Below are 27,956 nucleotides of genomic sequence, written 5' to 3'. Positions count from 1 at the left end.
TGAATAATATTGATCTTGTGAAATTTCAAAATACCAAGATAAAAAGAAAATTCTTAGAACTTAAATAAATAATACACGTGTTATGGTCAAGAAACAGAGCTCACAAAAGCTAAAAGCTTCTCATCAGCAAAAATGTCTAATAGAAGAGTTGGTAGGTATTCAGAAAGACCTAAATGCATTCAGAAGTATAACCATTCATGAATAGGAAGACTCAATATCTAAAAGTTGTGAACTTTTTATAAATTGTTTTGAAGATCCTAGGTAATTCCAATAAAAATCTAAACAGGGCTATTAAAAGGAACATGATAAACTGATTTAAAATGTATATGTCGGATAAAAGCCCCAAACCCCTGCTCCCCAACCACCAAAAAGAGATAAAGAAAAAAGATTAGGATGAAAGATCATAATTAGATTTCCATACTTCCTATAAATCTACAGTTATTAAGATAGAGGGTTACTAGAACACTGTATTTTTACTAATTAGTAAGTAAAAATTGCTTACTAATAGTGCAGAATAGAGTAGTCAATAATACTCAGTTTATATAAATTTATGATAGAGGAGAAAAGTGCAATGACAGATGGCTGGAAAAATGTTCGATTCTATACTTTTTAAAAAGGAAATCCAATTATTATCATGCATAAAAATCAATGCAAAATGAGTTAAAAATATTGAAAGGAAAGACAAAACTTTATAACATTTTAAAATAAATTACAGTATAATGTATCTATGTTCCTAAAGAATAGAAATATTACTTTAATCATGAAACTAAAAATTGATAAATTTTAGTAAAAGGGGCAACTTCTGTTAATAATTATTAAAGAAAAGTACTAGTCACAGAAAAGAAAGCATTTGCAATACATATAACTGAAATTAGGTGGAATTAATATTCAGAATTACTAAGATTCCAACAAATAAATATCAAAACCCCAAAAAAGGAAATTAAGAAAAACATGAAACTGCATTTTGTAGATTAATTAACTCACAATTAACCGATGAACATATCTGCTAAACTCAATTAATAATAAAAGAAATGCAAACTATCACTAAAATGCTGTAATATTTTATAGCCTCTCAGTCTGTAAATATTAAAATGTGACATCACCCATCACTAACAAGGATCTACAACAAGAAGCAACTGCTGAGATGAATGTCTATTGGTCCAACCACTACAGGAAACCTTCTAAATAGAACATGCACAATGTCCCAGAGAACCCATTCCTAATTGTTATATCCTAGAGAAACTCAGAGACAAATAGCTTTACTGTAAAAATGTTATAACAATATTTGAATATATGAATGATATTTTTGGTTATCATTGTATTTATTTTCGATTTTAAACTGTAATTTTATAATGATTTTGAGTCAAATGATTAAGTGATTTATGAACATATTAATATGACAATTCACCAGCAACTGCATATTGTGTTCACATTCTTTTGCTGTATTCTTGACTAATAGCTTTTGATAGGTGCACTTATTTTGATATACACTTATCAAGATATTCATGTATCATTTATACAAACTTGAAAAAAAAAAACCAAATAAGTCCATTGGCAAAACGCGAATCTGATATAAGCATTTTTCCCGTTAATACAGATGAGTCTGGGCAAGTCATGAACACAGTGGGGTTTCCGAGCACGTTTACTCACTGACACGGATGCACCTGGGAGGAGGGGACCAGTCATTCTCGGTACATGTCACTGTGGTCTGCTCCTCCGGAAGACTGTAGCCACGATAGCAGGTGACTTGCACAGATTCACCTTGTAGATATTTTCTTTCGTACCTTGGTTTATGTCCATTCTCCACATAACTGAAAGTACATTGTCCTAAGGACCATAAAAATGATAAATTTAAAAAAATGAAAAACATTAACATGGTCAAAATAGTAGATTAAAAATTGCCTTTACAATATCTAAGTAAGAATGCATAAACACCCAAAAATAGCATATAATGAGAAAGATTAAAGGTACTACCAGATGAAGTGTTTTTTAAAAAGAAAAAAATCAGTATTCAATATTACAGAGCTTTAGTTTTTATAATTAAAATACGTGTAAATGACATAGGTATTCCTGTAAGTCTCTACCTCAATTTCTCATGGGATTTTGAAGAAGAGCTCCTCGTGGAAAAAAATTCTGAAACAGCTGTCTGGGTCTTTTTGCTCATCCACCACGTCCCTGGCACTAATTTAGTCATACAAGGCTTAATTGCAATCACTCATGTGTTCTTCTCTCTCCACCCTTTGGACGTTTTATACATGTATAATTGTAAGGAGGTTTACTTACTGCGACATGGTACCGCTGGTGACCATCCTTCTTGTGTGCAATGAATAATATCCCAGTAGCTTCCTGAAGATGTCACAAAATTTTGATCACAGTGATAATAAAAATACTTTCCTACAGGTACTGGAAAGTATGGTCTATATCGCTCTTCATTATATAGCCTTCCGTGTTTTATTTGCATAAAATCACAAGGTTTAACTTGCAATAAAAAGCAAAAAGAGTATAAATAATGTTTACCCTTAATGAAAATCATATTAGAGATGAATTATTTAATCAATGAATTATATTCTCTTAGGGCTTCTAGGATGAGAAAAATTATAGAACTCAGATGACTGAAGTATGTGAGGAGGTCTCTGCTAGTGAAGATGTCTTGTGGGCCACATGATACATAAACTTGCACGAAAATTCTCCAGGAGGAAGATTGTCAGACCTTTAACGATATTTTCTGAGTACACATATCCTAGCCCTGGTTGATGAAATGAGCTTCCTGGTTGAGAGACAAAGGTGCTGATTTTACTACTCAGCTCATGTTTCCTTTTCTTTCTTTTTCGTTCTCATCTGAAATCAGAGCCCTGCTTTTCTATTCAGTCCAACCCAATGTAGTGAGATGCATTCTTTTGTTTTTGTTTTGTTTTAGATTAAATCATTATTAGGCTTTTTTCCTTCTACTTACTGGAGACAGCATAGGAAACAGGGGAACTAAATTTTCCTTCGATTTGATTATACCACACAGAAAAATAACGTTGCTAATTAAGGTCTCAAACTAGTCATTGAGGTAAGTTTTTCATTCTTTATTTAACCACAGAAATGAACCAGAAATATATATATATATATATATATATATATATATATATATATATATATATATATATATATTAGTATTCCAGGTATATTTTATTTATTAATTAAAATTAATTGTATTTTGTAAATTTAAGGTATACAACATGATATTATAAGATACATATATATAGTAAAATGATTACTATAGTGGAACAACTTAACATAGTCATCTCACATGAGAACTATAGTTAATAATAGTGTATCATGTTTATGATTTTCGCTAAATAAGCAGGTTATAGATAATTGACACAAGGGCAAAAACGGGGTAACTATAGAAATATTTCTTAATATTCAAATAGCTAAGATTATAATAAACATTTATTTCTATTTTAATTGAAAAAAGGAGTTTTTTAGGTGTCTAAAATATTTTCAAGTTAGGTACAATATAATTACATTTGACTGATTTATTCTTAGATAGAGAATTATTTTGAGAGATATGTTTAAGTGGTATTTGGTTTATTATATTAACAGGTTTATACATAACATTTCTCAGAAAGTTTGCTCTTTTTATGAGATTACCTAGAGATAATCTAGTACTTTTAATACCAAAATAGTACTAGTGTTTTTTCAAGAAATACAATCCTATTTTAAGAAACCTTGTGTAACGCGTTAAGAAGAATCCCAACACACGCAAGCACACACCCAGTATCCCTTCTTGTCTTCATCTTCCTTAAATTCACTGATTCACTTTTTTACTTGATTAGAGAAATATAAATACTTAAATTAGTTTCTACACACTCGTTATGTGAATTAAAAAATTTGAATCCTTTTTATTCTGAATATGTTTCTTTAACAAAGAATAGTGAATGATCACTCTCTAGGTGTAGTTTCTTGGCCTATGATCCATACATCATAATTCATAGATTTTATTCCTCACTTTCATGAAGCATCCAATTTTGAAATTAAAATGTTTGTTTTGTCTCATTCCTTTCAGGTAACATTCAATATTTGTCCCCACCATGTTGTAAAACTTTGGAATATTTTTCACTTACCTTTGGATTTTACAAATTTCATCAGGTTGGGTATCATTTATCGATAATTCTGCCTTAGGCAAGTTTGAGCCTGAATTTGCAGAAACTGAGTTTTAACTGAATTAAATTTCCCATTAAATTGTAAAGCACAGACTTGAAACCTAGTGGTCGATTTTAGAATCAGCGTGGTTATCTACCTCATTATGGTGTTTCACAGAGTATGAACAAAATAAAACAGTCCACTGAGATTTCTTTTCAAAAGCTACAAAAAGGAGGCATTATTGAAAGTAGGTATCATTACTACCACAGGCCTGAGCCCTTTCACTATTCTTCTCTCTCATTTGCACATATTTGAATTTGCATTTCTTTTACAAAGTGGTTTTTGAAGTAAATACAGTATTCCACGTAGAGTCTGGTAAGCACTGAGATCAGCAGAACTTAGAACAGACTCATTCAGCTTCCTACACTTCTACCCATGCGGGTCGTGGCCTGTTAGTAGTCAAGGTGGTTCCATCATAATGTTGACTCAAACTGATCTTAAAACTGATTAAAATAGTCACTAAGTTTTGTAACTGTTGCTAATCTGTCTGTACTTGAGCAGCTAATCTCTCTGACCCAAGGCCAGGATCACAGTTAAATTCTCTTATTTGATTCAATCTAGGACAAAGGATTCTTTTCAAATGATAAATATGTCCTAATGCAGATTCACTATCAACATCCCTGCATCATTCCAGTTGTGAATTTGTACTGCATTTCCCCTAACCCATTAACCTTTTTGATTACACAAATAAATAATGCATCTGATAAACAGATAAGGTTATTTAATGAAATTATAAACTGATAAACCATCTAACCTGTCAATTACTTTATCTCATCCTCAAGCACCCCAAAAGGTCCATTGGGAAATAGCTTGTGGAAATCTAGATATAGCTGGGCCTCGGTTGGTCCAGATACATTTGGACTGATCTGCAGAATCATAGCCAACTATAAAATCATTAAATATTTTTCTTATAATTCTTATGTACATTGAAATTTGTTTCATACTGATAATGGCCTCCTCTCAGGGACTGAAATTATGCCTGAAATTAACATTAAGGTCATTGATCAGTTATTTGTATCATTATGTTTTTCTTTCATAGAATATCCAGTTTAAGTGTGGTACACCTTTACAATGTACTGCCAGATAGAAAGAAAAGGAATATGACTGTAGAGACAGAAAAAAATTGAAAAAGGGCAAAGAAAACATCCCAGAAATAAAACACTCTCTTGACTTGAATGGCATTTTGCTACATGTAATTGTTTTCAAAAACTACACAAGTTTTTCAACTCTCTTCCTTCCACACTAATTCCTACACTCCCCATCCCTTGGGTTTGTGCTAGACGTACTGCCTTACTTCCGAGGACTGGATATGGCTGAAGTAACAGTGTGTGAGTAGATCACAAATGGTATCGAGGTTTCTTCCCTCCCTCTCAGATCACCAGCCCTGGAGAAAGTCAGCTGCCATTCCATCAACCCAGGGAGAGGCTCATGTGCTAAGGACCTGGGGCCTCCTCACAAAAGCCATGTGAGTGAGCCTTGTTGAAAGCAGATCTCCCAGCCAGCTAAGCCTTCAGATGACTGTGGCCTGGGCCATCATCTTGGCTTCAACAAAGAAGACAGTCTGACTCAAAGTACCCAGCTAAGCCTCTCCCAAATTCCTGACTCATAGAAACTGGAAGATAGTAAAGGTTTGGTGCAATAAATAACCAATATACTATGTGTTAGATGGCACTGTTCATACCTAATGTTTTAATTCAGATATTGGAAGAATTTTATTAATTAGAAACATATTCATTCATACACACACAAACACACACACACACATTTAGATTAGAGTAGCAAAGACTTTTTTTTAGTTTACAAAAATGTATTTCTTATATTACTTAGAACTGGCTACTTTGAAAAGTAAAGAATGCTTCTAAAGGTTCTAGTTTACATACACAATAAGACAAATATTTGGTTTTATTGTGTCCCCATTTTTTATGTGTTTAAGTGAAAGTAATTTCAGAATTCAGAAGTAGGTCAAGATATGAATGAAACTTACAGCTACATCTTGGAGCAGGTACCCAGCCAATCTTTGTGCATTTTGCTGTATTTCCCTGGGTTGAAGGATAAAAACCATCTTTACACTGGTATCTGATTTCATCTTGAGTTCTGTATTTACTCTTTTCAGGTGAGTAAAAACCATTTGGAATATAAGGAGGTTTGCATGTTGTTTCTGAAGGAAAAAAAAAAGAAAAACAAGGATGTGTGAATAATGTAGAACTCGGTACCCATTAAAATTCATCAAGTATGTATGAAAATTAAAAGGTTGACTTTATTTGTCCTTGGCACAGCACAAAGTGACATTTAAATGAGCACATGCTCATGTCCTCCCTGCTCTGTCACTCATACTTCCTTTCACTCTTTTCTCAGCTGACGTATTTGTGCCTCCTGAGCGCTTAATCCCTCTTTCTCCAAAGCCATCACATGCTTCATGATATTTCTTACCTGGCAATGACCCCAATATAGAATTTCAAATATTCCTTTCACTTTGTTGACTTCTTTTTTTCTCTTTTCTCTTAAGGACTGTTTATAAATATTCAGTCTCTTCCTTCCAGACAATTGATAGGACTGCACATTCCTCCCCTTGAAGTAAACGTGGCCATGTGATTGCTTGGGGTAATGTCATGTGAATCTTTCACTTTTGGGAGGAAGTTTTAAAAGACATCGTGTGCATTTTTAGGTCTCTTTCTGACAGCTGCAGTGATTAAAGAAGCACATGGAGAGGAAACGTCTCTCTCATCTTATTCTTAAAATTACTGGAATGTCCAGAATCCTTTCTTACCTACATTGGAAGTGAGCACGAGCAGGAAATAAACTTTAGCTTACTGAGATATTACAATATGACTTTTTACTGTAACAGGATAACCTAGTGCAGGGTTTTGAAAACCTGTTCTGTAAAGGGCTTGGTAGAGATCTCTGTCCCAACGACTCAGCTCTGCCACGGTAGCACAAAAGTCGCCATAAGCAACACATGAACCAACAATCATGCACGTGTCCCAATGAAAGTTTGCTTACAAAAGGCGGCAGGCTGCATGTGACCTAGAAGCTGCCGTTTGCCATTCTTTGACCCTGTCTTTTCTAATTTACAAAGCTCCTTCTCATGCCTTTCCATCAACTCTGCTATATCTCCCGAATGCATCAATGCTCAGTATTCTTTTTTAAATAAAATACCATCCATATTCAGTATTGTAGGAAAGTCACATCACCACCAATACTGATGCCATATTGTATTTTGGACTAGAAACCTGTAGTGGATATTTGGCATTGCCTGAAATCCATTTATATGCCCTGTGTTTACTTCCTATTCCATTTCCCAAATATAGGTTTCCATGTTTTATTTGCAGAAAATCACAAGGTTTCTCTTGCAATAAAAAACAAAAACAGTATAAATAATGTTTTCCCTTAACGAATAGCATATTAGAGATTAATTGTTTAACCAATGAATTATTCTCTTTGCATAATTACACTTATTCCTTTAGGGTTTCTAGGATGAGAAAAATTATAGAACTCAGATGACTATGGTATGGAAGGAGGTCTCTGCTAGTGAAGATGTCTTGTGGGTCACATGATATATAAGCTTGCATGAAAATTCTCCAGGAGGAAGATTGTCAGACCTTTAACGATATTTTCTGAGTACACATATCCTAGCCCTGGCTGATGAAATGAGCTTCCTGGTTGAGAGACAAAGGTGATGATTTTACTACTCAGCTCATGTTTCCTTTTCTTTCTTTTTCGTTCTCATCTGAAATCAGAGACCTGCTTTTCTATTCAGTCCAACCCAATGTAGTGAGATGCATCTTTTTTTGTTTCAGTTTTGCTTTAGATTAAATTATTAGGTTTTTTTTTTCTATTTACTGGTGACAGCATAGGAAAGAGAGAAGTGAAATTTTCCTTCGATTTGATTATACAACAGAGAAAAATAACATTGAAAATAACATCATCTTTTTATGAGATTATTCAGAGACAAACTGGTACTTTTAATACTAAAACACTATCAGTTATTTCAAGAAATACAATTCTATTTTTTTTGCTTTTTTTTTTTTTTTTTTTTTTGGATCCTGCCTTTATTTAAAAGTATGGTGTTTTGTACATCATGGATTTTTTTTTTTTAATTTTATTTTGTTGATATACATTTTGGCTGATTATTGCTCCCCATCACCAAAACCTCCCTCCCTCCTCCCTCCACCCTCCCCCCCAACAATGTCCTTTCTGTTTACTTGTCCTATCAACTTCAAGTAATTGTGGTTGTTATATCTTCTTCCCCCCCGCCCCGGTTTTTTTTTCTTTTTTTTTGTGTGTGTGTGTGTGTGAATTTATATATTAATTTTTAGCTCCTACCAATAAGTGAGAACATGTGGTATTTCTCTTTCTGTGCCTGACTTGTTTCACTTAATATAATTCTCTCAAGGTCCATCCATGTTGTTGCAAATGGAAGTATTTCATTCGTTTTTATAGCTGAGTAGTATTCCATTGTATAGATGTACCACATTTTCCATATCCACTCATCTGATGATGGACATTTGGGCTGGATCCAACTCTTGGCTATTGTAAAGAGTGCTGTGATGAATATTGGGGAACAGGTATACCTTCGACTTGATGATTTCCATTCCTCTGGGTATATTCCCAACAGTGGGATAGCTGGGTCGTATGGTAGATCTATCTGCAATTGTTTGAGGAACCTCCATACCATTTTCCATAGAGGCTGCACCATTTTGCAGTCCCACCAACAATGGATGAGAATTCCTTTTTCTCCGCAACCTCGCCAGCATTTATCGTTCAGAGTCTTTTGGATTTTAGCCATCCTAACTGGGATGAGATGGTATCTCAGTGTGGTTTTGATTTACATTTCCCGGATGCTGAGTGATGTTGAGCATTTTTTCATATGTCTGTTGGCCATTTGTATATCTTCCTTAGAGAAATGCCTACTTAGCTCTTTTGCCCATTTTTTAATTGGGTTGCTTGTTTTCTTCTTGTAAAGTTGTTTGAGTTCCTTATATATTCTGGATATTAATCCTTTGTCAGATGTATATTTTGCAAATATTTTCTCCCACTCTGTTGGTTGTCTTTTACCTCTGTTAATTGTTTCTTTTGCTGTGCAGAAGCTTTTTAGTTTGATATAATCCCACTTGTTTATTTTTCCTTCGGTTGCCCATGCTTTTGGGGTCGTATTCATGAAGTCTGTGTCCAGTCCTATTTCCTGAAGTGTTTCTCCTATGTTTTCTTTAAGAAGTTTTATTGTCTCAGGGTGTATATTTAAATCCTTAATCCATTTTGAGTTGATTTTAGTATACGGTGAGAGGTATGGATCTAGTTTCATTCTCCTGCATATGGATATCCAGTTATCCCAGCACCATTTGCTGAAGAGGCAGTCCCTTCCCCAGTGAATAGGCTTGGTGCCTTTGTCAAAGATCAGATGGCAGTAAGTGTGTGGGTTGATTTCTGGATTCTCTATTCTATTCCATTGGTCAGTTTGTCTGTTTTTATGCCAGTACCATACTGTTTTAGTTATTATAGCTTTGTAGTATAGCTTAAAGTCAGATAGTGTTATGCCTCCAGCTTTATTTTTTTTGCTCAGCATTGCTTTGGCTATGCGTGGTCTTTTATTGTTCCATATAAATGTCTGAATAGTTTTTTCCATTTCTGAGAAAAATGTCTTTGGAATTTTGATGGGGATTGCATTGAATTTGTTTATCACTTTGGGTAGTATGGACATTTTCACTTTGTTGATTCTTCCAATCCAAGAGCATGGGATATATTTCCATCTTCTTGTATCCTCTCTAATTTCTCTCAGCAGTGGTTTGTAGTTCTCATTATAGAGTTTTTTAGCTCCTTGGTTAACTCAATTCCTAAGTATTTTATTTTTTTTGGTGGCTATTGTAAATGGGCAGGCTTTCTTGATTTCTCCTTCTGCATGTTCACTATTGGAGAAAAGAAATGCTACTGATTTTTGTGTGTTGATTTTGTATCCTGCTACTGTGCTGAAATCATTTATCAATTCCAAGAGTTTTTTTGTAGAGGTTTTAGGCTGTTTGATATATAGGATCATGTCATCTGCAAACAGGGACAGTTTGACTTCATCTTTTCCAATCTGGATGCCCTTTATTTCCTTCTCTTCTCTGATTGCTCTGGCTAGTACTTCCAATACTATGTTGAATAGGAGTGGTGAGAGTGGGCATCCTTGTCTACTTCCTGTTCTTAAAGGAAAAGCTTACAGCTTTTCCCCATTCAGGATGATATTGGCAGTGGGTTTGTCAACTATGGCTTTAATTATGTTGAGACACTTTCCCTCTATACCTAACTTATAGAGAGTCTTTATCCTGAATGAGTGCTGAACTTTATCAAATGCTTTTTCAGCATCTATAGAGATGATCATATATGGTCCTTGTGTTTGAGTTTATTAATATGGTGTATCACATTTATTGATTTGCGTATGTTGAGCCAACCTTGCATCCCTGGGATGAATCCCACTTGATCGTGGTGAATAATTTTATGTATGTGTCGCTGTATTCTGTTTGCTAGTATTTTAGTGAGGATTTCTGCATCTATATTCATCAAGAATATCGGCCTGTAGTTTTCTTTTTTGGTTATATCTTTACCTGGTTTTGGTATCAGGATGATGGTTGCTTCATAGAATGAGTTTGGGAGATTTGCGTCCGTTTCAATCTTTTGGAATAGTTTGTAAAGAATCGGTGTCAATACCTCTTTGAATGTTTGGCAAAATTCTGCTGTGAATCCATCTGGCACTGGGCTTTTCTTTGTTGGGAGCCTTCTGATAACAGCTTCAATCTCCTTTATTGTTATTGGTCTGTTCAAATTTTCTACATCTTCATGGTTCAGTTTTCGGAGGTTGTGTGTGTCCAGAAATTTATCCGTTTCCTCCAGATTTTCAAATTTGTTGGCGTATAGTTGTTTATAGTAGTCTTGAATGATTCCTTGTATTTCAGATGAATCAGTTGTAATATCACCTTTTTCATTTCTAATTTTTGTTATTTGAGTCTTCTCTCTTCTTTTTTTTGTTAGCCATGCTAATGGTTTGTCAATTTTTTTTATCTTTTCAAAAAACCAACTTTTTGATTCATTGATCTTTTGTATTGTTTTTTGGTTTTCAATTTCATTCAGTTCTGCTCTGATCTTAATGATTTCTTTCCATCTGCTAACTTTAGGTTTGGATTGTTCTTGTTTTTCTAGTTCTTTAAGGTGAAGTGTTAGGTTGTTCACTTGCCATCTTTCCATTCTTCTGAAGTGAGCATGTAATGCAATAAATTTCCCCCTTAATACTGCTTTTGCAGTATCCCACAGGTTTGGTATGATGTATCGTTGTTTTCATTAGTTTCAATAAATTTTTTGATTTCCTGCTTGATTTCTTCTTGGACCCATATGTCATTAAGTAGAATGCTGTTTAATTTCCATGTGTTTGTAGAGTTCCCAGAGTTTCGTTTGTTATTAATTTCTAGTTTTAATCCATTGTGGTCTGAGAAGATACATGGGATAATTCCAATTTTTTTGAATTTATTGAGACTTGATTTGTGGCCTAATATGTGATCTATCCTGGAGAATGATCCATGTGCTGATGAGAAAAATGAATATTCTGAGGTTGTTGGGTGGAATGTTCTGTAGATAGCTGCCAATTCCAATTGGTCTAGAGTCTTGTTTAGATCTTGTGTTTCTCTACTGATTCTTTGCCTAGATGATCTGTCTAATATTGACAGTGGGGTGTTCAGGTCCCCTGCTATTATGGTATTAGTGTCTATTTCCTTCTTTAGGTCTAATAGAGTTTGTTTTATAAATCTGGCTGCTCCAACATTGGGTGCGTACATATTTATGATTGTTATGTCTTCTTGATGGATCAGTCCTTTTATCATTAAGTAGTGTCCCTCCTTGTCTCTTTTTATGGTTTTTAGTTTAAAGTCTATTTTGTCAGATATAAGAATAGCTACTCCAGCTCGTTTTTCTTTTCTGTTTGCATGGTAAATCTTTTTCCATCCTTTCACTCTTAGTCTATGTGAATCTTTATGGGGGAGGTGGGACTCTTGTAGGCAGCATATAGTTAGGTCCTCCTTTTTAATCCAGTCAGCCAGTCTGTGTCTTTTGATTGGGGAATTTAAGCCTTTTACATTAAGAGTTGTTATTGAAAGGTGTTGATTTATTCCTAGCATTTTATTAGTTGTTTTGTTGTCTTATGTGTCTTTTGTTCCTTGCTTTCTGATTTATTGTTTGGTTTCTTTGTTTGTTGGTTCCTTAGGTTGTAGATAGTGTTTTTGTTAGCTTGTTTTCTCTTCATGAATGCCATTTTTATTATACTAGTGGTTTTTGATTTTTCTTCGGTTTTTAAGGCAGTGGTAGTTATTTTTCAGGAACCAAACCCAGTACTCCCTTGAGGATTTCTTGTAAGGGTGGTCATGTGGTAGTGAACTCCCGCATTTTTTGTTTGTCTGACAAATATACTATTTGCCCTTCATTTCGGAAGGATAGCCTTGCAGGGTAGAGTATTCTTGGCTGGCAATCTTTGTCTTTTAGTATTTTGAATATATCATCCCATTCCTTTCTAGCTTTTAGGGTTTGTGATGAAAAGTCTGATGTTAGCTTGAGTGGGGCTCCCTTATAGGTGATGTGACACTTCTCTCTTGCAGCTTTTAAGATTCTCTCTTTGTCTCTGAGTTTTGCCAATTTGACTATAACATGTCTTGGAGAAGGCCTTTTTGGGTTGAATACATTTGGAGATCATTGAGCTTCCTGGATCTGAAGATCTGTGATTTTTCCTATACCTGGGCAGTTTTCTGCCACTATTTTGTTGAATATGTTTTCAATGCTATCTCCATTTTCCTCCCCTTCTGGAATACCCATGACTCTGATATTTGAGTGCTTAAGGTTGTCTGATATCTCTCTCAGATTTTCTTCAAAGTCTTTGATTTTTTTTTCTTTCTTTTTGTCTGCTTGTGTTATTTCAAACAGCCCATCTTCAAGTTCAGAGGTTCTCTCTTCAACTTCCGCAAGCCTGCTGGTTAAACTCTCCGTTGTGTTTTTTATTTCGTTGAATAACTTTTTCAGTTCAGCAAGTTCTGTTACATTTTTTTTCAGGACATTGATTTCCTTGTACATTTCCTCTTTCAGATCCTGTATACTTTTCCTCATTTCATCATGATGTCTAGCTGAGATTTTTTGTATATCATTCAGTTTCCTTAGAATTATCACTCGAAATTCCTTGTCAGTCATTTCAAGGGCTTCTTGTTCTATAGGATCTAGAGTTTGCGATTTATTAACTTTTGGTGGTGTACTTTCTTGACTTTTTGTATTTCTGGTATCTTTTTTTGTGTGTTTATTCATTGTGGCAGGGGGTTTCACAGTCCACCGGTTTGAGACTAATGGCTAACTAGGATGTTGCTGTGGTTGCCAATTTCGTATGGCTCCCTCCGTGACTGCTCAGTTGGTCTTTAGTGCCTTGTGTGTGTGGTTGCCTTGGGTCTTGGGCCTCTCTGGGGAGCCACCTTTCTGGTCAGCTTGGACTCTGCTGGGCTGGTGGATCACGTACCACAGGGTATGTGATCTCTGTTGAGCTTTCACTTCCTGTGCAGGACTTCTCCCTGTTCCATGTGCTCTGGCCCAGGCTGTTGGATCGTGCAGTGGCAACCCCACAGGGTGTGTGGTTTCTGTCGAGTCTCCGCCTCCCTGGCCGCACGTCTCCCCACTCTGTGTGCACTGTGCTGGCCCTGGACATGTCTTCTGCAACCCTCGTCTATCAGCTGGGCCTTCAAGACCCTGCTCAGCACTGCCTCGCCCAGGAAGTCTACCAGGTTTCTGGTAGGCACAGACGACCGGTCACTCTGGGTGCCTTTGTAGCACTGTGTAGATCTTTCTCGGGACTTGTTCACCTTTGTATCCCCCCGGCATGGACCGAATCTAGCGTCTGCCTGCAGCCAGCTCTCCGGCAGGTTCAAGCGGACCTGGGAACTCTCCTACCACACTATTCCCAACCAGAAATTGGTTAGGCTTTTTTCTGAACTGGTGGCTGCAGAGATGGTATCTGCCTCCCAGTAACAGGAAGTTTACCGCGGGCCAGAGTCCAGGGTGTGTTGGAGTGACAGTCGGCCCGCCCGTACTTCCTTGCCCTCCCGACACTGGTCTGGGATGCCCCACGCCACCAGCCCTGCCAGAGAACCATGGAGGGAGTGGGAGGGGAGGCCGGCCCACAGGCTCTGGAAAGCCCTGCGCCGGGCCTAGCAAGTGGGAAGGCTCAGTGAGGGGCCGAGCCGGGCAGAGCTGCCAGCACCTGGGAAAATGGAGGCAGGCCCGGGGTGGTGAGTGACCTGGTGATGCAGGCGGAAGCCGGGTGGGCGTCAGCCCCCCGAGCAGGGCTGGGCCAGGGTCACTCACAGGGCTGTGCCAGGTTGGGCGCTCACTCTCTGCCTCTGGTTTGTCGCCTTCCCCCTTCTCGGCCACTGCCGCCTCGGGCTGTTCAGTTGGTCCTGCGGCGCGGCTCGGGCGCTCCCAGGAATCTTCTTTAATGCCGGCCTGAAACCTTGAATCCTGAATAGGGCAGCTGGCAGCCTTCAGCGCGGCCCCGGCCTCCGGGATCCTGGCTGCATCCACAGCAGCCCTGGCGCCATGTTCCCTGTTTAGAGACTCGCTTTTGCAGCTAAGAAACAGTTCTTTTCCTGCTCCACACTTCAAAGCTGTTGCCTGTAAATGAGGCAGCCTCTCCTGCCGGGGGCCAAGTGGCAGTCAGCCCCCACGACTGGCCAGCAGCAGCAGTCCTCCCTTAAGAGATGGCCAGAGGAAGGTCCACAAGTTTCCCGGCTGCCTGAGGCCCAGTGGCCGCCTTTTCCACCTCAGCTACTCCGCGCCAGCCACCGCAGCCGCCGCCATCTTGGAGACTTCATATACAATTCTATTTTAAGAAATCTTGTGTAACGTGTTAAAAAAGAATCCCAACACACACAAACACACACCCAATATCCCTTATTATCTTCATCTTCCTTAAATTTACTTTCTTTTTTGTTTGATTAGAGAAATATTTAGTTTCTGCACACTTGTTATGTGAATTGAAAACTTTGAATCCTTTTTATTCTGAATATGTTTCTTTAACAAAGAATAGTGAATGATCACTCTCTAGGTGTAGTTTCTTGGCCTATGATCCATACATCATAATTCATAGATTTTATTCCTCACTTTCATGAAGCATCCAATTTTGAAATTAAAATGTTCGTTTTGTCTCATTCCTTTTAGGTGACATTCAATATTTTTCCCCACCATATTGTAAAACTTTGGAATATATTTTACTTACCTTTGGATTTTACAAATTTCATCAGGTTGGGTATCATTTATCGATAATTCTGCCTCGGGCAAGTTGGAGCCTGAATTTGCAGAAACTGAGTTTTAACTGAATTAAATTTCCCATTAAATTGTAAAGCACAGACTTGAAACCTAGTGGTCGATTTTAGAATCAGCGTGGTTATCTACCTCATTATGGTGTCTCACAGAGTATGAACAAAATAAAAAAGTCCACTGAGATTTCTTTTCAAAAGCTACAAAAAGGAGGCATTATTGAAAGTAGGTATCATTACTACCACAGGCCTGAGCCCTTTCACTATTCTCTCTCATTTGCACATATTTGAATTTGCATTTCTTTTACAAAGTGGTTTTTGAAGTAAATACAGTATTCCACGTAGAGTCTGGTAAGCACTGAGATCAGCAGAACTTAGAACAGACTCATTCAGCTTCCTACATTTCTACCCATGCGGGTCGTGGCCAGTCAAGTTGGTTCCATCATAATGTTGACTCAAACTGATCTTAAAACTGATTAAAATAGTCACTAAGTTTTGTAACTGTTGTTAATCTGTCTGTACTTGGGCAGCTAATTTCTCTGACCCAAGGCCAGGATCACAGTTAAATTCTCTTATTTGATTCAATCTGGGACAAAGAATTCCTTTCAAATGATAAATATGTCCTAATGCAGATTCACTATCAACTATCAACATCCTGTATCATTCCAGTTGTGAATTTGTACTGCATTTTCCTTACACCATTAAATTATTTGATGACACAAATAAATAATGAAGTATTTATTGATGACACAAATAAATAATGCATCTGGTAAACAGATAAGGTTATTTAATGAAATTATAAACTGATAAACCATCTAACCCGTCAATTTCTTTATTTCATCCTCAAGAACCCTAGAAGGTCCATTGTGAAATAGGTTGTTGAAATCTAGATATACCTGGGCCTCGGTTGGCCTAGACACATTTGGACTGATCTGCAGAATCACAGCCAACTATAAAATCATTAATTTTTTTTCTTATAATTCTCTTGTACATTTGTTTCATACTGATAATAGCTTCCTCTCTTAGGGACTGAATTTATGCCTGAAATTAACATTGGGGTCATTGACCAATTATTTGTATCATTATGGTTTTTTTTCATAGAATATCCAGTTTAAGTGTGGTACACCTTTACAATGTACTGCCAGATAGAAAGAAAAGGAATATGACTGTAGAGGCAGAAAAAACTTGAAAAATGGCAAAAGAACCATCCCAGAAATAAAATCCTCTCTTGACTTGAATGGCATTTTGCTAATGTAATGATTTTCAAAAATAACATGTCTTTCAACACTCTTCTTTCCAAATAGTGAAGCCTAATTCCTCTGCCCCACCTTGGTTGTGTGCTGGACTTCGTGTCTCTTAGTCCTTCTAAGGACTAGATATGGCTGTCATCATAGTGTATGAGTAGATCACAAATGGTATCGAGGTTTCCTTCCCTCCCTCTCAGGAAACCTTGCTACCACAAAGGACACTGCAGACATTAGGGAGACAGTTGCAGCTGCCAGCGCTGCTGGTGCCTCCTCCAGACAAGCCCACTGCCACCGAGGACACCATAGACATGAGGGATACAGCTGGAGCCCACCAAAGCCACTGCCAAAGTTGCCACCATAAGGACAGCCAACCACCACAAAAGCAGCCATAGCAGCCAGTCCCTCTGTTCAGGAAAACTGCAGACCACTCAGCTGAACAAGAAGAGTCACCAGGAGAGCCCAGGGAGGAGGTGAGCAAGCGTAGACATGCAACCCATTGGACAAGCCCACATGGGGTATTATGTTACCTCTCACAGTAGCACACCTCGGGGTGAGAGTTACATGGGCAGCCCACATGACTCCCTTGATCTGGAGGGAGACACACGTAGAACACCTTGAGGGTGCAGAAACGCAAGATAGCTAAAGTAAGGAAGAAAATTCACAGTGAAACTATCAGGGTCGTGGGAGGCTAGCCAGGTGGCCAACAAGCTGGCCCAGGGTCACCTACCGAAACCAAAGAGTGACAGGTTACCCAGGTGTTTCTCCCAAGAATTCAACATCTCTCCCACATCCTTGATGACCGAACACAGCATCAATACATCATCAATGAATCTTTAAGTGCCCAAGTGCCTAGGCCATGGAGGCACTCACATGCAACTCCAACAATGAATACAGCCAAAGTACCCAAGCAGAGACTACACCACTGTGTCTACCTGGAACCAATAGTAAAACAGCTACTCAGTGGTTAATATAAAACACATCTACAGGAGTCTGTCTTCTCAACACCAACTCTAGAGTAATAGAAAAAGCATCAGCTCTGCCAGATGACTAGACATCAATGTAGAGATACTAGAAATAGGAACAAACAAAAAAATATGAATCCACCAAAGGAATTCAATAACTCTCAAGTACTAGACCCAATAAAGCAGGAAACCCTTGAAATGATGGAAAAGAAATTCCAAGTAACAATCATGGAAACTCAGTGAGATACAAGAAGACACCATCAGACAACACAATGAACTGGACTAAACTATACAGGATATTAAGTAGAAAATTTACAGAGATTAATACTTTATAAATGAATGTGCTAGAAATCATTGATTCAATGAAATAAAAAACAAAACTGAGAGTTTAGGCAGCAGAATAGAGCAAACAGAAAGAATTGTAGACTTGAAGACAGTTTTTCTGAAATAATGCAAGAAGACAAAAAATAAGAAAACAGGAATTTTAAAAAAAGAAGAAAATCTAAAAGAGATAGCAGAAAGCCTTAACTGCACATCATCTGAATCATGGGTGTTCCAGAAGGGGAGGAGAAAGGAGAAGGAATTAAGAACATATGCAATGAAAGGATAGTGGGAAACGTCCAAGGTATAGGAAGAGACAAGTACCTTCAGATTCAGGAGGCTCAAAGATCACCAAACAGATTCAATCCAAAAATGTCCTCTCTTTGTACAAAGACACATTATAGTCAAACTGGCAAAACTCAAAGGCAAAGAGAGAATCCTAAAAACACCAAAAGAAAAGCATCAAGTCACCTATCAGGAAGTCCTCATCAGACTAACAGCAGACTTCTCAACAGAAACTGCTCAGGACAAAAGAGAATGTGATGATATATTCAAAATATTGAAAGGAAAAAAAAAAAAAAACCAAAAAGACTGCCAACCAAGAATACTATACCAAGCAAAGCTAAACTTCAGAAATGAAGAAAAAGTGGTGTGTTTCCCAGACAAATAAAAGCTACAGGAGTTCACCACCACACAACCTGACCTAAAAGAAATCCTCAAGGCAGTCCTGTATCTGGAATCCATAAAACAATAATCACTACCATAAATACACAAGAAAGAACAATACCCATGATGGAACAAAATAGCAAACAAGAATGAAAGAGAAACTGTATCTTACAACCTCAAAAAACCAAAAACAACAATGACAAACAATAAAAAGGAAAGAAAGAAACAAAAGATATTTAAAACATCCAAATGAAAATCAATAAAATGCCAGGAGTAAGACAATACCTTTTGATAACAGCACTAAATGTAAATAAATTAAATTTTCACTGAAAAGAAAGAGTATCTGATTGGATTAAAATGCTGGAACCAAACATATGCTGTCTACTCACCTCAACTGTAAAGAAACATGCAGACTAATAATGAAGGAATGGAAAAAGATATATCACTTAAATGAAAATAAAAAGTGAACAGGATAAGTTATTCTTATATTGGATAAAATGCAATTTAAACCAAAAACCATAAAAAGAGACAAAAAAGGCTATTATATAATGATAAAGGGATCTATCCAGCAGGAAGACATAGCGATCATAAATATATATGCACCCAACATGAGAGGACCCAGATATGTAATGCTAAAGCACACACTATTAGATCTAAACAAAGAGATAAAGTCAAATGCAAAAATAGTTGAAGGCCTGAACACCCTTCTCTCAACATTGGACAGATCATCTAGGCAACAAATTGAAAGAAAAACACTCCATTTAAAACACACTTTAGACCAATTGGGCTTGGCAGATATCTACAGACTATTTCATCCAACAACTACAGAATATACATTCTTCTCGTCAACATATGGAACATTCTCCAAGATAGACCACACTTTAGGCCACAAATCAAGCCTAAACAAATTTTTCAAAATTGAAATTATTTCAAGTATCTTTTCAGACAACAACAGATTAAAACTAGAAACTAATAACAAGTGAAACTCTGGAAACTGTACAAACACATGGAAATTAAACAGCACGCTCCTGAATGACCTATGAGTCAAAGATGAAATTTAAAAAGAAATGAAAAAAAATTGAAACTAATGAAAATAAATATACATAATAACAAAACCTGTAGGATACAGCAAAAGTAGTCCTAATAGGGAATTTTATTGCAATAAGCACTTACATTAAGAGAACAGAAAGATTTCAAATAAATAACCTAATGCTATACATCCAAGAACTAGAAAAACAAACAATATAATCTCAAAATTAGTAGGTAGAAAGAAATCATTAAGATCCAAGAAGAACTAAATGAAATAAACACTCAAAAAATGATACAAAAGATCAATGAAAGGAAAGTTGGTTTTTTGAGAAGATAAAAAAATAGACAAACAGTTATCTAGGGTAACTAAAAAAGAAGAGAGAAGACCCAAATAACAAATATCAAAAACGAAAAAGGAGACATTACAATCAATGCAACAGAAAAACAAAGAATCATTAGAGACTATTACAAACAACTACATGCCAACAAATTTGAAAACCTGGGAGAAATGGATAAATTTCTGGACACATACAAACTGCCAAGACTGATCCAAGAAGACAAAGAAAATCTAAACAGAGCAATAAAAAGCAATGAGATTGAAGCAGTAATCAGCAGTTTCCCAACAAAGAAAAGCCCAGGACTGGATGGCTTTACTGCTGATTTCTACCAGAACTTTAAAGAGAAATTAATATCAATTCTCTTCAAACTGTTCCAAAGAATTGAAACAGGCCATTCTATCAAACTCATTCTATGAAGCCAACATCACCCTGATACAAAACCAGACAAAGATACAAAAAATAAATAAAACAACAAGTGAATCGATGTCTTTGATAAACATAGATGCAAAAATACTCAATAAAATATTAGCAAATAGAATACAGCAACACATCAAAAGAATTATACACCATGATCAAGTGGGATTCATCCCAGGGATGCAAGGATGGTTCAACACATGCAAATCAATAAATGTGACACATTAACAAAATCAAGAACAAATGCAATAGATGCATTTGACAAAATTTAACATCACTTCATGATAAAGACTTAGCAAACTAGATATAGAAGGAAAGTGCCTCAACACAATAAAAGCCATATATATAACAAACCCACCAACAGTATCATCCTGAGTGAGGAAAAGATGAAAGCTTTTCCCTTAAGAATAGGAATAACACAAGGATGCCCACCCTTGCAACTCCTATTTAACACACTATTGGAAGTACAAGCCAGCACAATAAGGCAAGAGAAAGAAATAAAGGATATCCAGATTGGAAAAGACAAAGTCAAATTGTCCCTGTTGCAAATAACATAATCCTATATAGAGAAAAGCCTAAATACTCTACAAAACAATTATTAGAGTTGATAAACAATTTTAGTAAAGTTGCAAGACAAAAAATCAACATGAAAAGACAGTACTGTTTTTATACTCCAATAATGAACTAGCAGAAAAATAAGTAAAGAAAGCTAGCTCATTTATAAGAGTCACACACACATACACACACACACACACACAAAAAAAAAAAAATCCAAAAAACAAACAAACAAAAAACCCTGGGAATCAATCTAACCAAAAAAGTGAAAGATCTCTCCAATGAGAACTACAAACTGCTGTTGAAAGAAACTAAAGGGGACACAAATAGATGAAAAGACATCCATGCCCTTGGATTAGAATTAACATTGTGAAAATATTCATACTACCCCAAGCAATCTAAATATTCTTTGCAATCCCCATCAGAATACAAATGACATCTTCACAGAAATAGAAAAAAAAAAAATCCTAATATTCATATGGAACAACAAAAGACCCCAATTAGCAAAAGCAATCCTGAGCTAAAAAAAAAAAACTGGAGGCATAACATTACCTGACTGATTTATACTACAAAGCTCTAATAGCCAAAACAGGATGGTACTGGCATAAAAACAGACATGTGGACCAATGGAACAGAATGGAGAACCCAGACTTCAACCAGGTACTTACAGCCAACTGGTCTTCAACAAAGGTGCCAAGAACATACACTGGAGAAAAGACAGCCTCTTCAATAAATGGTGCAGGGAAAATTGGACATCTATATGTAGAAGAATAATACTAGACCCATACCTCTCACCATATACCAAAATCAATTCAAACTGGATGAAACATTTGTAATGAGGAACATTCTAATAATATTGATTTGGTCTTAACATATTGTACACAAATGCTGACAGTCACCTCTATAACCCATAAATATGTATAATCAATTATGTTTCAAGTGTAAAATAAAAATAATCCAAGTAAATAAATAAATAAAATATCTACTTGAAAATCTTGGTCATAACATATTCCAAAAAGGCTGAAACTATTTGGTATGCTCGAGGAACTGTTATTTTAAACGCCTTGTAAATAAGACCTAATTCTTAATAGCCTGTGGTGACTTCCTGAGCCATGACCAAAACAAAAAGGAAGCAACCATTGTTCTTACAAAACTAGGCATGTGAATGTGGATGACACATCACACTGAAAATGTACTACTTGGTCCCCAATTTAATAAAAAGGGAAAACAAATAGAAAGCTGGTTTTATAAATTCTTGTTGGCTATTGTTGTGGGGCGAACGCACAGAGGAATCCAAGACCGGCATCAGTTGTAGTTTTATAGCTCTTTATTTTAGTGTTGCAGCTCTCTGTTCAGTGTTATAGCGCTTTATTGCTTGCAAGCAAGGAGGACACTGGAGGGCAGAAAACTCCCAAGCCAGTGTCTCCCATAACAAAAGAGACGACCCCCTTATACGGCCTAAATTCCCACCCTTCTCCCTCCAAGGTTCTCATTCAAGTCCTCTTATGTAAATGAGGGATGCTGTCCTGCTAATTTGGATTGGCTGTTTATGGGACACAGTCTGTTGGACACTTTAGGAGCCTAATTTGCGTCTGGCCCCTGGGGGAGGGATGTGAGACTGCTGTTATCTCACAGAAGGTGGGCGCAAGAGGCCAGCAGGGGCTCGAGTTTCCAGTGGAGCACAAAGATTCTAAAACAGTTTCTCAAGCGGAAAAGGGAAAGGCTCAACAATTAAAAATGCTTAGGGTCCCCTGCAACACTATTAGTTTTCTTTAGTGATGAAGAGCACACTGTAAAGAATGTTCACTCTTAACAGGGCAGAAGCAATTTAGGAAATGCTAAAATGTTATGTCTAGTTGAGTAAAGCAGGTAGTGATAGTATTTTAAACAGTCATCTCAGTTTCTCAATTTGGTATTCGGTGTTCAATGTGAATATAAAAACAGAGGCAAATACTGAATTATACATGAATATTAATGATGCCTACTCTGATGAGTAAAATTCTGTTAGGTATGTTAGACTGGTGGAATTTATTGACATTGCAAACTAGTTTAGCTTCAGAGGTTATTTAGCAAACAAGGAATAAAATAAAACTTCCATATCCACTGAAAATGTACAAAAATTTTTCTCTAAAGTCTAGTGCATTATATGTGTTTTTATGAAATTATGAGGCTGACCTAAGCATTGCTTTAAACACCAAAGCTGTGCTTTTTCTGTAAGGAAATAGCCAGTTTACAGCCATTTTCACTACATCATCTATAGAGCTTGCCACAGATTGGGTGCTCCCCCCCAACCTTAGTGAGGATTAATCCCCACTGTAACTGTTGAGGGTGGGGAATCTTATTACGGTAATGGAAAAGTGGGGTCTTGAAGAGGTGATTAGATTGTCGGACCATGCCCAAGTGAATGGATTAATAATGGTGGTCAGGGAAGTGGTTCTGAGGGCTTTCAAAGGAGAGTGCATGAGGGAACGATCACGCTCTCTGCTCTGCAATTTTCTGCCATGTGAGACCCCTGGGTCACTGTTGCCACCACCAAAACTCTCACCAGATGTGTTCCCTGGACTCTGGACTTCCTAGCCTCTGAAACTGTAAGCAATAAATTTTGTTTTTTTATAAATTACACAGTTCAGGTATTTTGTTATAAGTAACAGAAATGGACTAATACAGAAAATTGGTACAAGGAGTGAGAAGTTGCTTATAACAAATACTTGAAAATGTGGAAGCAACTTTGGAGCTGGGTGTTGAGGAGAGGCTGGAGGAATTTGGAGGCATAGGTTAGAGAAAACCTAGATTGTGGTGAGAGTTTAGAAGACAAGAAAACCAGGGAAAGTTTGGAAAGTTTTAGAGACTGAATAAACGGTGATGAGCAGAATGCTGATAGAAATATGGACAGTAAAGGCCATACTGAGAAGATCTCAGATGTAAATGAGAAGGGACTTATTAGAAACTGGGGCAAAGATCACCCTTGCTATGAACTGCCAAGCAACTTGGCTGCATTCTGTTCATATCCAAAAGCTTTATGTAATGTGGGACTTCAAGGTGCTGACCCGGGGTATCTGGTGGAAGAAATTTCTAAGCAGCAGAGCTTTAAGGAAGCTTCATGTCCACTTTTAAAACAGCCTATGCTGAGTTATGGCAGCAAAAGCATGAGGCAATGCCAGAATATATAATTAAAAGGGAAGCAAAGCATAAAGATTTGGAAAATTTGCAGCCTGGCCATATGGTAGAGAAGCAGAGCAGAAGAAAAATCCAATGGTTCAGCAGAGGAACTGGTTGCTAAAGATATTAGCAGGACTATGCGACAGCCAGGTGCTAATACCCAAGACAATGGGAGAAAGGCCCTGAAATCTTTCATTATATGCCCAGAAGGCTAGGGAGATAGAATGGTCTCAGGGGACAGGACTGAGGCTCCCTCTACAGGCTTGCTGCCCAGGGCCACCTTGAGAAGCTGCTTCCAGCACCAGCACCCCAGCTGCTTGGCTGCTCCAGCCAGGGCTAAATTGGCCCCAGGGGTAGGTGGACTCACAGCTTTGGAAAACACAAGCCAGAAGCCTTGGCGGCATCCACATGCTGTTAAGCCTGCAGGCTTGCAGAATGCTAAAGCTGTGGAGGCTTGAGAACCTCCACACTGATTTCAAAGGATATTTATGGAAAGCCTGGGGGCCCAGGAAGAGATCTGTCACAGGGGTGGAGTCACTGCATAGAGCCTTGACTGGAGCAATGCTGAGCAGAAATATGGGGTCAGAGTGGCAGAAGAAAAAACCCACCAAGGCCATGCACAGTGGAGCCATGGAACCATGGAGCCCCCAGACTTGTGGAGCTACCAGCATGCAATGCCAGTCAGTGAGAGCTAAAGCATCACCTGAGACCAAGAAAGCCATAGGAGTGGAGCAGCCTGTGGCCTTGGGGACACAACCCCCACACCATGGTGCAGAGGATGCCAAAGACAGGGTCAAGGTGTGTGATTCACCAGCTGTAGTATTCAATGCCTGCCCTGCTGGGTTTTGGACTTGTTTGGGACCTATTACACCTTTCTTTTGGCCTGTTTCTCCCTTTTCGCACAGGAACATGTACCCTGTGTTTTTCCCACCATTGTATCCTGGAAGTAGATAACTTGTTTTGAATTTGCAAATGGGACTTTGATCTTTGGACTTTTGAAATGAAACACGTTAAGATTTGGGGCATGGTATGAATGTATTTGTGTGTGAAAAGGATATGAATTTGGGGGAGGATCAGGGGCAGAATGCTGTAAGATTGAATGTTCTCAAGCTTCACTGAGGCGTAATCCCCGCTGTAACTGTTGACGGTGGGGAATCCTATTATAGTAATTGAAAGGTGGAGCCTTGAAGAAGTGATTAGATTGTAGGACCATGCCATAGCGAGTGGATTAATAATGGTGGTCAGGGGCCTGGTTCTGAGGGCTTTAAAAGGAGAGTGCCTGAGGGAAGATCACTCTTGCTGCTCTGCCATTTTCTGCCATGTGAGACCCCTAGGTCACTGGCGCCACCACCAGAGTCTCACCAGATGTGTTCCCTGGACTTTGGACTTCCTAGCCTCTGAAACTGTAAACAATAAATTTTGTTTTCTTGTAAATGACTCAGCTCAGTGTATTTTGTAATAAGCAACAAAAACTGACTAACACAGTATGGCACTAGCAGAAATTGATATCACATTAAAGCAGACATTGATGAAAAATAAAATAGAAGTAAAACAAGTAAACTGGAATTAATTATGTAAATGAAGAGTTTAAAATACTATTTTAAAGTATCACATATACTTTGCTACACAGTATTTTAATAATGTTTCAATTTCCACTTTGTAACCATTTAAACATTTAAACTTGGCATCGATTCTTCATTTTTAAAAATTAGCCAGAAATAGAAGAAATCTCCCTTACAAGTGATACCTACATAAAACCTCAGCAAACTGTATATAAATAGTGAAACATTAAAAGCATTCCCATAAAGTAATAAAAGACAAAAACCTTTATGTAAAAAAAAGATATTTGATATGATTGGTAACATTAACATTATTTCAAACTCTTTGCCAGTAAAACAATGCTTTATTTTAAAATACTAATTGTAATATTTATATATGTAAGAAAATGATTATCTAGCTCGTTTAAAAAGTGTCTGAATATAAGGTTTACAAGCTAAAAATCATGCTATAACATTTTATTAAATATAACTGAATAAAGGCTCAATCTAACAAAAAAGCATTAAGCACATTTGAATAAAATTTTTAAAATATTACTAAAGGATATAACTTTGAAAATCTTTCTTTATTTTCTAAATTGTAAGACTTTCAAGGACAGAGGTTTTGTGTTATTTCCTCACATTCTTCAGCGCCTACAGGCTATGCTGCAGGCAATCAATCAAAGTTTGTTGACTTAGTGAAAAGTTTTGGAAAATTATGAATGACAGGTAAATTATTTGGTTTAAAAATGTTGATCAAATATCTGTCACATAACTGGTTACCTATCATGAACTAGGAAAGCACACTTCTAATAATAATCTTTTTAATTTATTGAGAAGCAGTGTTAGAATTAAATTTAATTATGAATCCAGAAATTGTCTTACTGATACCAGAAAAAAACCCTTACGTTCATATTCACTACACCAAAAGACTGCTCTCTGAGAGTATATCTTACATACAACTACAGGGAAAAAAATCCTATTGAACAATTTAGATGTTGCAAGTCTTATATATTCAATTTTCTTTCAAATTGACATAATATTTTCATTCTGATAGTGCAGATGATGCCTGTCTACAATACATTTAAGGCCATGACACTACCAGTTGTAAATGACAAATAAATTTTTCTTTATGAGAGTTAAAATTATATCCAAAATAAATCCTATCATTACATGATTTGAAAGTTTTTATTGACTATGTATATTCACATACTTAATACTTTCACATAAAGCAGTTTGTGAAACTTCTAAGCAAAAAAAAAAGCTAAGTTACATTTTGTGATAATAGCAAGAGAAATGATTGTGCCAGATTAGTTTTTAAAACATTATTTAACATATTTTTAGATTTTTCATTAAATAAAGTTATAATGAATACTCAGATGTGTCATTCAAATACTTATATATTTTAAATGTAACAATGTCTAAATCACTCAAATGCTAAGCTACAAAATAGTAACTAAAACAGTTTATAGACCAAACTTGTATTATCACCAAGAAAAGCAATTTTAGCAAATGTTTCATAAAATAGTTATACAAAACAAGTCTTCCTCTTTTAATCTTACCTTCTCCTACACAAACAGCCCATAACGTAAGCCAAATAATCTTTGCTGGAAGTTTCATTTTGGGGATATTTTAGGGATATATTTACTAGCTAACACTGCTCACAGCATCCAGTTCTCCTCTGCTAAAAATTGTGATTAATGCAGGAAAGTATTTTCTCTAAAACGAAGTTGAATGCCCCACCCATCAGAAACTTTTGCAAAGTAAACAACAAAAAAATCCACTACCAGCTCCAGCAGTGCTAGAGTTTGACCCGCTTCTGACTGTACTCCCACTGAAAGTTCATGCTGTTATCTGCTGTTTGATTGTTCTTATAAACCCAGGCGTGTTCTCCCTGGAACACGTTTAGATTCTTGAAGTGTGCAAAACAGCAGCTGGGGATATTCCCTGGACTTCATAAACCCTCCAATTATTCAGACTTCAATAAAGAGCTCTTCAATAATGGAAGCTCTTTTTAAAAGCATTTACAGGAGCCTCTGAATGCCTGGAGTAAATATTTTAGCAGCTGAGACACATGATGTTTTAAGTAAAATTAAACTCATTTCAAAGAGTGAAATACAATTTTTAAAAAAAATCGTTTACAGAACTTCAGTTTAGGCAATGTTTTCACAGTCAACACCCAGACAACATGAGTGAACTTTACCAAGAATGCAGTGCTGGCTGGTTACTGGGC

The 27,956-nt window shown here is 36.9% G+C and overlaps 1 protein-coding gene across 1 annotated transcript in view; it reads right to left on the bottom strand.

The window, feature by feature from the left end:
• Positions 1–27,398, bottom strand: part of LOC134391191 (complement factor H-related protein 3-like) — a 59,700-nt gene extending 32,302 nt beyond the window's left edge. Inside the window, exons 1-4 of the mRNA XM_063115157.1 lie at positions 27,286–27,398; positions 6,176–6,349; positions 2,284–2,478; positions 1,651–1,827 (exon numbers count right to left, since the gene is read on the bottom strand). Coding sequence (XP_062971227.1) covers positions 1,651–1,827; positions 2,284–2,478; positions 6,176–6,349; positions 27,286–27,343 — 604 coding nt within the window. The 5' untranslated portion in view covers positions 27,344–27,398. The remainder of the gene's footprint in view (positions 1–1,650; positions 1,828–2,283; positions 2,479–6,175; positions 6,350–27,285) is intronic.
• Between the last annotated feature and the right edge of the window lie 558 nt (positions 27,399–27,956).

Source organism: Cynocephalus volans, chromosome 11 (genome assembly GCF_027409185.1).
Source record: "Cynocephalus volans isolate mCynVol1 chromosome 11, mCynVol1.pri, whole genome shotgun sequence".
Taxonomy (NCBI): domain Eukaryota; kingdom Metazoa; phylum Chordata; class Mammalia; order Dermoptera; family Cynocephalidae; genus Cynocephalus; species Cynocephalus volans.
This window is presented reverse-complemented; position numbering and strand designations above follow the sequence as displayed.